Source organism: Tachysurus vachellii, chromosome 7 (assembly GCF_030014155.1).
Source record: "Tachysurus vachellii isolate PV-2020 chromosome 7, HZAU_Pvac_v1, whole genome shotgun sequence".
Lineage (NCBI taxonomy): Eukaryota > Metazoa > Chordata > Actinopteri > Siluriformes > Bagridae > Tachysurus > Tachysurus vachellii.
Genome location: NC_083466.1, coordinates 21,009,080 through 21,021,724, shown reverse-complemented (window position 1 = coordinate 21,021,724; position 12,645 = coordinate 21,009,080). Strand labels below are relative to the sequence as shown.

General features: G+C 39.4%; 1 protein-coding gene across 1 annotated transcript; it reads left to right on the top strand.

The window, feature by feature from the left end:
• The first annotated feature begins 359 nt into the window (after nucleotides 1-359).
• mmp14a (matrix metallopeptidase 14a (membrane-inserted)) lies at nucleotides 360-11,539 on the top strand. The gene is made up of 10 exons (XM_060874888.1): nucleotides 360-810; nucleotides 6,638-6,786; nucleotides 6,959-7,081; nucleotides 7,273-7,580; nucleotides 7,680-7,841; nucleotides 8,228-8,367; nucleotides 8,533-8,671; nucleotides 8,758-8,908; nucleotides 9,108-9,223; nucleotides 9,718-11,539. Exons 1-10 carry the CDS (start codon nucleotides 733-735, stop codon nucleotides 10,044-10,046), a joined length of 1,695 nt encoding a protein of 564 aa, XP_060730871.1. The 5' UTR covers nucleotides 360-732; the 3' UTR covers nucleotides 10,047-11,539.
• The last annotated feature ends 1,106 nt before the right edge of the window (nucleotides 11,540-12,645 follow it).

Genomic DNA, 12,645 nt, shown 5'->3' with positions numbered 1-12,645 from the left:
GTTCCCTTGCCATATGTGTATAACTTGAGTCCTTTTGCCATATAGGTCACAAGACATTATTTGATTTACATTGAACTCGAATAAACACAAACATGTGATCAAAATAAAAGAGTGAATTATTTTCAAAGCCACTACAAATAAGATGATATAAAATTTCATGAAGACGTAGCACATCCTGTTATGTGGACATAAAAAGTTCAATGTTCAGTATGCATGAATGAGTATGAACTTCATACAATTGTACAGAGCAGCCTGTTCAGTTGAGCTGATGTGGTTTTCAACAGTGAGTCAAATGTCCAAATGATTCACTCTGGAAAGAATCGGATCAGTAAGTCACTACATAGGACCACGTCTGCAGCTCCTCATACACGAGAGCGAGCGATCAGAGGACAAAAGGGAGAAATGCAGACAAGATGAGACAGGATCGCCTTTAGACTTCAGATCAACATGTTTTCGCAGATCTTCACTGTTGATACTGTGCTTTTCCTGAACGTGTTTTTGAACACAAGCTTTTAAGTGATTGCATATTTTATTTCTTTTCCAGCCTTGAGGCATTTTACAGGGCTTTTGGACAAACGAGGACGAGTTACAAAACTTTTAGTTCCAAGTTTTGGAATTATCTGACTCAGGAAAATCAGAGGTCGGAAAAGGAAAGTGAGCTTTAGGCGAGTGCACAAGGTGTTGGTGTGAGAGCTAGTGTTAGTTATATTATAGTGTTTGTGGAAGCTCGGGATGATGCTCACCTGGTCACTGCTGTGTCTGGTGCTCACAGCTGTAGGTGTGAACTGTGACAAAGAAGTCCGAGCTGAGGTGAGGATAATCTCTCTCTCTCTCTCTCTCTCTCTCTCTCTCTCTCACACACACACACACACACACACACACACACTTAAAATTGTTAGAATTGCACACTTCACTTATTATTTTTGAGTAATGAACTACACTTAAATTGTAAAGACTTTATTATTATGTATTTAAGTGGCAATATATATAATTATATATATATATAATTTTTATTATTATTTTTTTTTTTTGGTGCTATAATTAATAGTTAAGGTTATGTTTAATATCAGGCTTATATTTTGTGCAGGCTGGTGATAAATGTGTGTAAGCACACACTTTGTAACTGAAGTTGGGTTGGGCATCAAATCATGGAAAAGCTGAATGTCAGGTTTGTCAGCTAGCTGGAGGCTTACATAAGGTATATATAGAGTGTATAAAATTGTATTAAGCAATGGTATTAATGTTGAATACAGTTATGTGCCGCCACCTTCAGGTAATTTTTTGTTTAGAGCATTAAACAATAGTCTAATGCAATTATAAAGATAAACTGGAAGTTTTCACCTTTTCAGAAAAAAATCTAAGTAGAACCTATAGAAAGGTGGCTGCTGAGCCACAAATGCTACTAAATGACAGAGGACCTTAATCAGATCATGACTAGTCTGCACTCGAGAAATCAGCCTTCAGAGAAACAGAACGTCTCAAGCTGACATCATCTGTGTGTATTTGAGCTACACACAACCTGTGATCGACCAGCTAATGTCTGCTGTAGAGTTGAACGTCTGGCAGAAACACAGAGGTTGAATGTGCAGGGGCGGAAATAATAGGGGAAAGAGATAGAGAGAATTTCAGTAAACAAGTAAGTAAAAGTTTTGGAACAGAGTTTTTGAAGCCAGAGCATCAATTCAGCTAAAATAAACACTCAACAGATCAGAAGGATCACATGTGGATCTAAATCTCTGAGCATCCCTTTACCCTGCCTCCTCTTTCCATTCTTCACATTGTAATAGTCAGCCAAGGCTAGCAGTGGAAAATTCAGCCTAGTTGGCTGAAACCAGGCAGTTCCAGGTTTCCACAGACGATAACAGTCTCTCTGCCTGGAGTCATGAGGGAGTCATGTGATCCAAATGAAAGGTCACAGTGGAGGTTAAGTTCCATATGGTAAAACCACATCTGCACCCCTTCTGGATTTATATGTATATAGGATAAAAGGAATTTGCTGAACTGGTGTTGGCTGTAGTACAACAATCTGTAAACAGTTCTGTTGAAAATGACTACCAGGTATTTAATGGTATTATGTGGTTTGAAAAGTCAAGCTGGTATAATGTTGACATGTCAGCCATTCTTTAGTTTTTACTGCCTAGACTGTAAATAAAAACACTCCAACTCTGATTTTATTTCTCATTATAACTCATTAAGCATCACACATGTTTGATCATGTACAGCTGAGTATATAAACCTGTTAGACTCCCATGGCGCAACAGTGGTGTTGGTACTGTTGTTGTTAACATTTTATCTAAAAAAGAAAAGATATATATACCTTAGAAAATGGCTAGATCTTTCTTTCTTTCTTTCTTTCTTTCTTTCTTTCTTTCTTTCTTTCTTTCTTTCTTTCTTTCTCCACCCCCTCAGTCTGCAGCACACAGAAAGACGATTCCCCTACTATTTATTCTAAGTGGTATTGCAGATGTAATGCAATTGAAGAGGCTGCATGTGTCTGTAAATGTGTATGTAGTCTAGCACCCAAACACTGCTGCAAGTCAGTTATATTAAATGGTAAAAAATGTAAAATCTGCAGCCTACTGTATTCAATACACTGAAAGTTAGTCATGACTGTCAATTATGATAATCAAGCAGTTTTTAATGGGTGCAATCTGTAACCACCAGCTTTAGACGGGAGAGTGTACAGAGCGTGAACTTAAATTAACATCGTTTCCTAGACATCACTCGCTTTCACGTCACTGTGGTTTGTACCAGTGATCAGGTGAGCATGACATTAAATAAGTCAGTGATTTGAGCCACCATGTGTCTGTATGAGACCAAATCTCAGGCGCTGATGACCACAATTCCCTGTTTTTTCCACTGGCAGAAGTCTGAGGGGAATAACTGAGTCGGTCTGTCTCCTTCCAAGTCAAATTCAGCAAACTTCTGCCCCTGCAGCCTCTTTTCCTCATTTTGTTGTAGGTTCTGTAGTCTGGCAGCTTTTAAAACCTATGTGTTTGTTTATTTGCATCCGATTGCTCTTTATCACCTCCTATCTCTTTCTCTCTAATTTAAAAATCAAGTTTACTATACTTTATGTATAATATAACTATCTCTCTCAATCTCTCTCTCGCTCTCAATTTCTCTCTCTCTATTAATTCAAACGCCTACATTAAGTGAGTTTCAGGCTGTAAACACTTTCTGCAATGTTTTCTTCCCTCAAAACGCTCCATCAGCAGTTTGTTCTATTAAACAAGACACGTTCGTGGCTCATTTCCATATCATGTCATACAGACGGACAATTCCAAGATGTTGCAACACAGCAAGACTGTTTTTGGGGAAAACAAAGTTCTCAGAACTTCTTAGGACTCTTAAAAATACCACATGTGTGTTTTATTATGATTAGAGTGAGTGAAATGTAATTTAAATGTTCATTTGGCTCATTTTAATGCATTAAGTCAGCAATCAGAGAGTGGCAGAACACAGGAGGAGGTGGCTTTCAACTTAAGAGAAGGCATATGTTTACCGTCCTGGCTTGTCTGTAGGTGAGGTCATGAAATATGGTTGCGCTTAGCGTCAGAGGTGGCATTTACTGTAAGTTTGCTCCTTCAATTAGAACCAGATCTGCTCCTCATTATGGGGAGGCATCTTTATATTTATAGGACAATTCATTTATTGTCCAATTTATCTATGAGATAATATAGTTAAAGGTGAATGTTTTTTTAATCATATAATATACATTTATTTTTCTATTTTTTTCTCTTGGTTGAATTTATTTGCTTGCTTTTCTACTTAGTCTGCAGATATTTCTCCAAAACTTAGAAACTGTTACCGTATTGTAATTTTGTTACTACAGATTAACATAATCTGCTTAGAATCTTCTTTTTCTTGATGTGTGGTCATTAAAGTATGAATAAGTTAAGCTCCATGTCTGAGCAATGCTCATATCCTGATGTGAGTGATGTTTATGTCATAAATAAAGACTCGCCAGACTGACTGGGGTGCAGGAGACTTAATAAAGGCTACCTGTCTGTGTCATAGAAGCCAACACGCTGACTCTTCCCCAGTCAGAGGAGTCAGGAAAGGCTTCTAAATAGAACCTTTGACGCTCACTGCTGGGTGTTCCAGAGGCCTGGTGCATGCTGGGATTGCTGGCAGCAGTAAGAGGAGAGATGAGGACTCGTGAGTCAGAAGTGAGAGAGGTCTTCTGACAGAAAGAGAGAGAGAGAGAGAAAACATGAATATAAGAAAGGGGAGAGAAAAAGAGATGAAAGGTACATATAGAACAAAGAAATAAGAGGAAAGGAAGACAAAGAGAAGTCATGCAAGGGGTAGCTAGCTAAATGAGATGAAGATATGGGGGGGGGGGCTTTTTTATCCCTCTGAGCTGGATGGTGTTTTTCCCAGCATAGGGAAAAAAGACCACAGCGTATAAGCAACACACAGGGAGCAGTCAGAGAGTGGGAGGAATGGAGCAAGAGAGAGAGAGAAAGAAAAACGAAGCATACTGCCCAGATTAAGGGTAAAATATAGTGCAGCACTCTGTATTCACTTATGCAACATTAAACATAAACCAGTCCCTCCTTTGAAAAGTAGGGATCATAGTTTCAACAGACTACTGTGTGCAGTGATGTTTAGTCTTTCAAAGAGGATTTTGAGCAGAAGTGTGACTTTTTTTCATCGTTTTACGGGACAGAGTAATGCAATCATTTACTAAATCCTTTAACACGAGTTCATTTCTAGACACATAACACAGCCAGGATGTGGTGAATCCTTCATATACGAGGTACTTTATGAGCTGGAAGCTGATTGTGCAAGCCATTCTAACAGGTCAAAATGACTTCAGTAGGTCTGGTATGTAGGATTTGGATATATGCAATTTTTGAGCCTAACTCTTCATCTAATTATGCGCTTGGAGTGACTACACATTGAGCTCATAGACATTGAAACAGTCTTAAGCTCTTGGAAATCTCTAGTCTCCTATTATATTACTGTCTCCCATGAACCTCGCCCTGACACCCTTTTGCTGAGCGTGTTAAGTACGCCCTACACACAACCATCACTGTGTTTATATATAATATCCTGTAGGTCCCCTTGTGCTAGCAAAAACAGCTCTGAGCCATCTAGCCTTCATGCCCCAAGCACATCGATAAGCCTTGGGCACCCATTACACTGCCAGATGTCCTTCCTTGGTACTAACCACTGCATACCAGGAACAGCTCACAAGGTCTGCTGTTTAGCTCTGACCCAGTCATCTAGCCACCATAATTTGTCCCTTGTCGCTCTGATACGTATGCTTGCACATTTTACCTGCTTCCAACACCTTAACGTTAAGAAATCATCTGTATATTCCTAATATATGCCATTGTAACAAGCTATTCACTGTTATTCATTGGTTTTAATGCCATGTCCTACAATTTTACAAAAGATAGAAGGAAGAAATAAAGCGGCAGTTTAGAGAGGCTGCAGTTTTGAGGTTTGGGGTCTGAAGGATTACAGAGAAAAATTCTTTGTAATATTTCTGATTGATTTTGTGGTCAGAGTGACAAATTACATCTGAAGCTTCCACTTATGCATCTGAATCCACAGTTACAGCTTCTCCAGCACCCTAATAGAAATAAAAATAAAAAACTATAACGCTTTTATGCTCATTAGCAAGTTTTGGATGCAGTCTCCATATCGCTTGACCTACATATGACCCAAGAGGACATTATGGGGATTTATTTGACCACACCCTGAGTTTGGGTCTTTACGGCCTTTACAGCTGAATCAGTGAATGCTCTGTGTGTTAAGGGTGTAGTGTTTCTCAGGCTACTGATTTTAAACAGAGCAGCCATTTTTGTCACGTTTCTCTTCAGTTTTACTGAAACATTTGCTCAATGCCATTTTAAGTCCGTAGTACAGATAAAGTAGCTAGAATTAAGGATTTCTTTAGGCTGAATGGCCTAAAACAGTTGTATGTGTGTATGATGGGCCATTAAAGGGATTGTGTATTTGAGTTAAGAGACTTGTTTAGCTTTTCTCTCGCCACACAAAAAGAATGGATGGTTATGAGGATGTGATCCTTTGAAGCTCTAAGAGCAGCCTCAGTGCAATGAGTCTATACTGCGTATATGCCGCAATTATTTTTTATGTGTTTTATTTTGTTGGGTTTTTCTTTGATCTTCTTTATTCTCTCTTCCCTTCACTGTTTATTTTTATAATTCGTTTCTTGCTAACACATGCTGTTTCTGCAGCAAAGTCAGCTTGCCTTTATTCTACACAAGTTCACTGAAGGCCACACACCCACACGAGAAACACAATCCTACACATGCTGGTTCCTCTGTTCAAAAGAAGACAAAAACAATTCCATTTAAGTTCATGTATAGTCATGAGCTGACACACACACATCTTTCACAACTTTTACATCATTTATTTTTCACCGCTAATTCTGGCTATTTGAATCAATTACCAGACATTTGTTCATGGAATTGTATGAGGTTAGGATGTTGGTGTAAACGGAAGAGTGGTTCAGCAGCTATAGATAGAATAATACAGGTTCTGACCTAATTATTGTAGATAACTGTAATTACATGAGGTCATCTCTTTCTCACTCTTTCTTTTCTGTCTCTGCACTTTGGTATCTCTCTCTCTCTCTCTCTCTCTCTCTCTCTCTCAGGTATGGCTACAGCAGTATGGATACCTCCCTCCTGGTGATGTACGTGCTCAGGCTATCCGCTCCCCCAAGGCCATCGTCTCTGCTATTTCCGCCATGCAGAAGTTCTATGGCCTCACCATCACCGGAACCATGGACCCTGAAACAGTCAGGTGAGTATTAGTCTAAAAGGAGTATATCACAGAACAGGCTATTGGTGTATGTGCTGGTAAATAATAAATGATCAACAACAAATAGGAAAATTTCCAAAAACAGACATTTCTTGCACATAAGGCAGTTTGAAGAAGGCAAATGGGATATTTAAAAGTGTGATCCTGTTTTCAGTGCAATGCAGAGACCACGCTGTGGGGTTCCAGATACATTTGGCATTCAGCAGAAGAGCAACCTGAGGAAGAAACGTTACGTCATTCAGGGTCAGAAGTGGGATAAGGCAGAGGTCACCTTCAGGTGGGATGCAGCCTTTAAAGCAAAAGGCATTCAAATAACGAACAATTTGCAATTATCATTCACATTACATACAAGAACATAAACAATAAGTAGATGAAATCTATATAAATATTCTGAGATTGATTTGCATGATTTAGTGTGTAAACAGGTCTGAACTGTATTTATATTGATCCAACTGGTGTATTTAACAGCATCCAGAACTTCACTCCTAAAGTGGGAGAGTATGCTACTTACGAAGCCATCCGGAAGGCCTTCAAGGTTTGGGAGTCAGTCACGCCACTGAAGTTCCGGGAAATTCCATACGACCATATCAGAGAAAGGACCGACAAGTACGCTGACATCATGCTTTTCTTCGCTAATGGCTTCCATGGTGATAGCACACCATTTGATGAGGAGGGAGGCTTCCTGGCCCATGCATACTTCCCTGGTCCTGGGATTGGAGGTGACACACACTTTGATGCTGCAGAGCCTTGGACAACTGGCAATGTGGACCAAGGAGGTAAAACATGGGGGGTGCAGCGAAGGAAAGGATTACCTCATCAGATTTGTCACTGATGTTCAACATTATCATTGCTTCTCATTTCTTTCCCCTTTTCAGGAAATGATATTTTCCTGGTCGCAGTGCATGAGCTGGGGCATGCGTTGGGTTTAGAGCACTCTGGAGATCCTTCTGCAATCATGGCCCCATTCTACCAGTGGATGGAGACTGAGAATTTTGTGCTTCCTGAGGATGACAGAATTGGAATACAACAGATTTACGGTTCGTCATTTTTTTAAGGGACCTGGTACACTTTAACTCACATCTCCACTGAACAGAAATAAACAACAAGGCATTCTTTTTGTATTCACTACTGATCTGTCAAGGAGGAATTATTGTATTTTCATATTAATATTTGAACCAGATTGGCTCAGTGCCAGTTTACAGTCTTAACTAAGTGACTCTTATGTAATGTAAATTCACTGAATTTAGAAAGAAAAGTGTAAGATTATGTACAACTAACACAGACAGAACTTGTTACCACAATATTTTATGTAATTTTAATACATAATTGAGCAGATTTTGAAAAGAGAATATATCAAAATGTGGTTCTTTTGAATAAACCTTCTCAACACCTAAATTAGATATTTTAAATAATCCATCTGCAGGTCCTAAGTCAGGAGACGTACCTCAACCTCCCGCCCCACGGCCCACACGCAAATCTGAACGACCCTCGTTCGGACCTGATATCTGCAAAGGCCAGTTTGACACCATCGCCATCCTACGGGGAGAGATGTTTGTCTTTAAAGTAAGTACTGACACCAGTTGAAGGGATTTTGGAGGTCATGAAGAACAGAGTCTGTGTGGAATTAACGTAATATTCAATAATTCAATTGTTCAATTCAAGGCGTCACACTGAATGCTGTGTGTTTAGAAATCATTAGTCAGCTTCAATTTTCTCCCTCCCCTACAGGATAAGTGGTTCTGGCGAATGCGTGATGGTAAACCTCTGCAGGGTTACCCCATGCCCATTGGACACTTCTGGAAAGGCCTGCCACCGTCTATCAATTCAGCCTACGAGCGTGCAGATGGGAAATTTGTCTTCTTTAAAGGTACAGCTGCAGTTCAGGTCTTGTAACATTCACTTCATATTTATATCAGTGGATACATTTCTCTCTGTCTCTCTCTCATCATGTAGGTGACAGGTACTGGGTGTATAGCGAGGCCACTGTAGATCAAGGATACCCTAAATCCTTTAAGGAGCTGGGCACAGGACTTCCTAAAGACAGAATAGACGCTGCTCTCTTATACACCCCAAATGGAAACACCTACTTTTTCAGAGGAAGCAAGTAAGTTTATTTATGCAAGAGTGTGTTGTTCGAGTATTGAGGAACTGACATTGTCTCTGGAGTCTTAAAATAAGTTAAATGTCTTAGTAATTGTAATGTGATGTTATTTATAGAATGACATCATGTCCCAATAATGTTGGTTCATCTTCTAAATCTGTCACACAGATTTTTGATCCTTCTTTTTCATTCCTGTTATCAGGTATTACCGCTTCAATGAGAACACGCGCTCTGTGGATGCAGATTACCCCAAACCCATCAGTATGTGGAGTGGAGTGCCCGATGATATCAAAGGAGCCATTATGAATGAGGATAGAGGTACATAAGTATATATATGTGTGTGTGTGTGTGTGTGTGTGTGTGTGTGTGTGTGTGTGTGAGAAATAGTGCGGGTTTGAGGTGGGAGGGGTGTAGGGGGTTTTTAGAGCAGGTGCCACTCCAGATGTATCCAGCTGTATTGTGTGAAGTTCATAGGGAGGATATGACTAGGCAAAAATAATCCGATTCAGCACTGTGGTTCCTTCCTTGTTTAGACTTAACCATAAGTACAGGAAATAACTTTCTTTCTCAATGGTTGAAAGTTGTGCATTAAATCCGTATATCAGGACATCTTGGGTTGTAACTATAATAACAATGTTGGTATGATCTAGTAATAAAAACACAAGGATTATGCTACTGCCATATAATACCTTTGTGAGGAAGCAAATCATATCAACTTTTTTGTTAATATATTCTGGTACGTAGCCATGATATACACCCGCTGATATACACTGTGAAAATCTGACTCAGTGTTCTGGTCTTGCTCTGTCCAGCCTACACCTACTTCTACAAAGCCAACAAATATTGGAAGTTCAACAATAAGCAGATGAAGGTGGAGTCTGGCTACCCCAAATCTGTCCTGACTGACTGGATGGGCTGCAAGCGTGAGGATTCAACAAAGCCGGACGGAACTGACGAGGAGGTCATCATCATCGAAGTGAACAACTCAGGCGGTTTTCCCGGAGGTGCTGCAATTATTGTGATCCCCCTCTTCCTGTTGGCCTGTGTGTTATTGGTTCTGGGAGCGTTGCTGTTCTTCCGGCGCTACGGCACCCCACGACGCCTCCTCTACTGCCACCGCTCTCTACTGGACAAGGTTTAAAGATGAAGGGATGGAAACCGAGAATAATGGGATGTAGGGGCAATAGCAGGGGCTAAGAGAAAGGGTGTGGGGAGGGGTAACAGATGGAGATGATAAGGACTTTCAACAGCAAGGAGGAAGAGAAGGAGAAGGAGGGAAGGAAGGAAGGATGAAGAAGTAAAGCCACAGAGAAGGGAACAATGCATATTGTTTTGGTAGTTACTTGTACATCTCTGCCATAATGAATACACCCATGAAGAACAGAGAGAGTTACAGAGAAAAAGAGGGAGCTCATTTAAAAAGAATACTAGTGATTGAATTTATTGAATTTGTTGAAAGAAAGTAAAAGCACTTTTTATTGTATTGACCCTCCCTCTTCCTCTCTTGTAGTCTGTCTCTCCCAAATCCAACGACTCCAGCCACAGTGCTGTATGATTAATGCCTTTGTTTCTGCTTTCATTTTCCATCTCACCTTTGATTTTAGCTCTTAAATTTAGCCACAGTGTTTTCTTTTTCTTTCTCCCAAAACCCTTCTATCCTTATAACCCAATCAGTGCCTTCAACCTCTCAGGTAGCTTTCATTGCCTGGATTCGAGATGATTACCAAATTCATCTGTGTTTCTACAGATATGCTTGTATTTGGATTCAAAATATTAACCTCTAGTGAAAGATGTTTTCTAATCATACAGTATATCTCAACTGTTGAGACTGCTGTATTTGAGAGGGTTATGGTGAAAGGTTAGAGTTCAGGGAGGAAGTGTGGCTCCGGGTCCTGAAAGGAGGCCGGATTTTATTTACACCCAGAGAGAAGAGCTTGCAGGTACATCTCCAGATATGAATTTTATAAAGTGTTTGTTACCATGTATTGTTATTAATGTTATTAATGATTGCGCTTGTTATTATTATAACTATTGTTATTATTATTATTGTTCTCCATATTTAGTCCTTTTTTTTTATTTTCTTTAGTCATGTCAAGTCCTGCTGGACAGAGGCAGAATGTGACTGATATTAAAATGACTCCCTGATTTATTTTAATGTTAAAAACATCAGGTTATAAACGTTCTTGTACGAAAGATTCAAAGTAAGGTTGAGGAATTCTAGATATTGTTAGGGAGAAGATCAGAAAACTGCTTACAAACACCAGCCCTGTTGACAGGCCAAAGCTGCTGTGTGTTATTTTTGCAATAATGTTTATGCCTTTATATGACAAAAAAAAACAACCTCACTGGATTTATTGCATTTGGATGGTTCTTTGTTTTTTTGGGTGGAGCAAACGTTTTCAGAGAGGAATAAACCTGATTATGGAAAAAAAAATAATGGTGCTATGTATTTTCTTAAATACACACATCCACATCAAAAGGTTTAATTAATGTAGTCATAACAATAATAATAATAATGATATTTATAATAATGATGATTTACTGTAAATGGAATCAAATGTGATTCTTGCTTGTTTAATTTTTTTTTTGTACTGCAGGAATAAACAATGAAATAAAAGTATTTTGTGAATTGTTCTTTTGACTTTTCCTTGTTTTTTTTCTGTTTAATCTGCTTTCTTCTAGTCTTAGTTTTGAAGGATAACCAGAAATGCTGATTATGTTAAAACAGCTGTGTGTGTGTGTGTGTGTGTGTGTGTGTGTGTGTGTGTGTGTGTGTGTGAGAGAGAGAGAGAGAGAGCGAGAGAGAGAGAGAGAGAGAGAGATTGAACCTCATGTAGTTTTCTCATGTTCCTGCACTGAACAGAAGTAGAAGAAAACCGCTTGTGGTTTGTGAGGAATGGGGAGTGTTTCATGGATCCTGTGTATATAAAAGAATGCATGTGTTTTGCTTTTCTGACTTTGCAAAGCTAGACATGTTCTTTTGCTGAACTATTCTTTCAAAACGAAGAAGAGCGAGAGTTCCCTGAACAACATTTGTAAAAAAAAGTCTCTGCCATTTTATTTCCTTTCCGCCTGCTCGTTTTTTTCCCCCACCTTCTCTCCTTGACTCTGACTCTCCTATTTCTCCTCTTGCTGCAAAATTGTTCTCTTTTATGAGGCTCTTAACTAAAACCAGTCCTCCTCTCACCACAAATAATTCTCTATCTGTTTTTCCTCTCTTTTTCCTTCCTGCCGTTCCCTAAGGATCTCTTTCTCTTTCTACACACACAAACCATCTGTTCATTTACTTTCTTTTCGGTTTTCTGGTGAAGTTAAACTGATTAAATCATCAGGCTTCCTGTACTTTTCTGTCCTTTATTTTCTGCATCACATTCCCACACTGACGTTTAATAATTACTGACACATTATGGAAACCTATAAACATTTTTACACTGTTGATTGTTCCACACTCCAGTTTCTTTACATTCACATAGTTCCAGTGAAGGCATGTAATGTGACGTGTACAGGAGGATTTACTGGTACAGACGGTGGTGAGGCTTGGACTGAATTGTTTGGCATCTTCAATCTGTGTAAAGCGGAAAGTCTCCACACTCATACTGCCTCTCTCTCTTTATTCCCCTCACACACACACACACACACACACACACAGCTGGAGAGCAGAAAAAAAGAGGCCTAAACAGCTGTTTGCAGTTTCAACCTGTGATATTCTGTATCTCATCACATATTCCTGCAGTATCTCT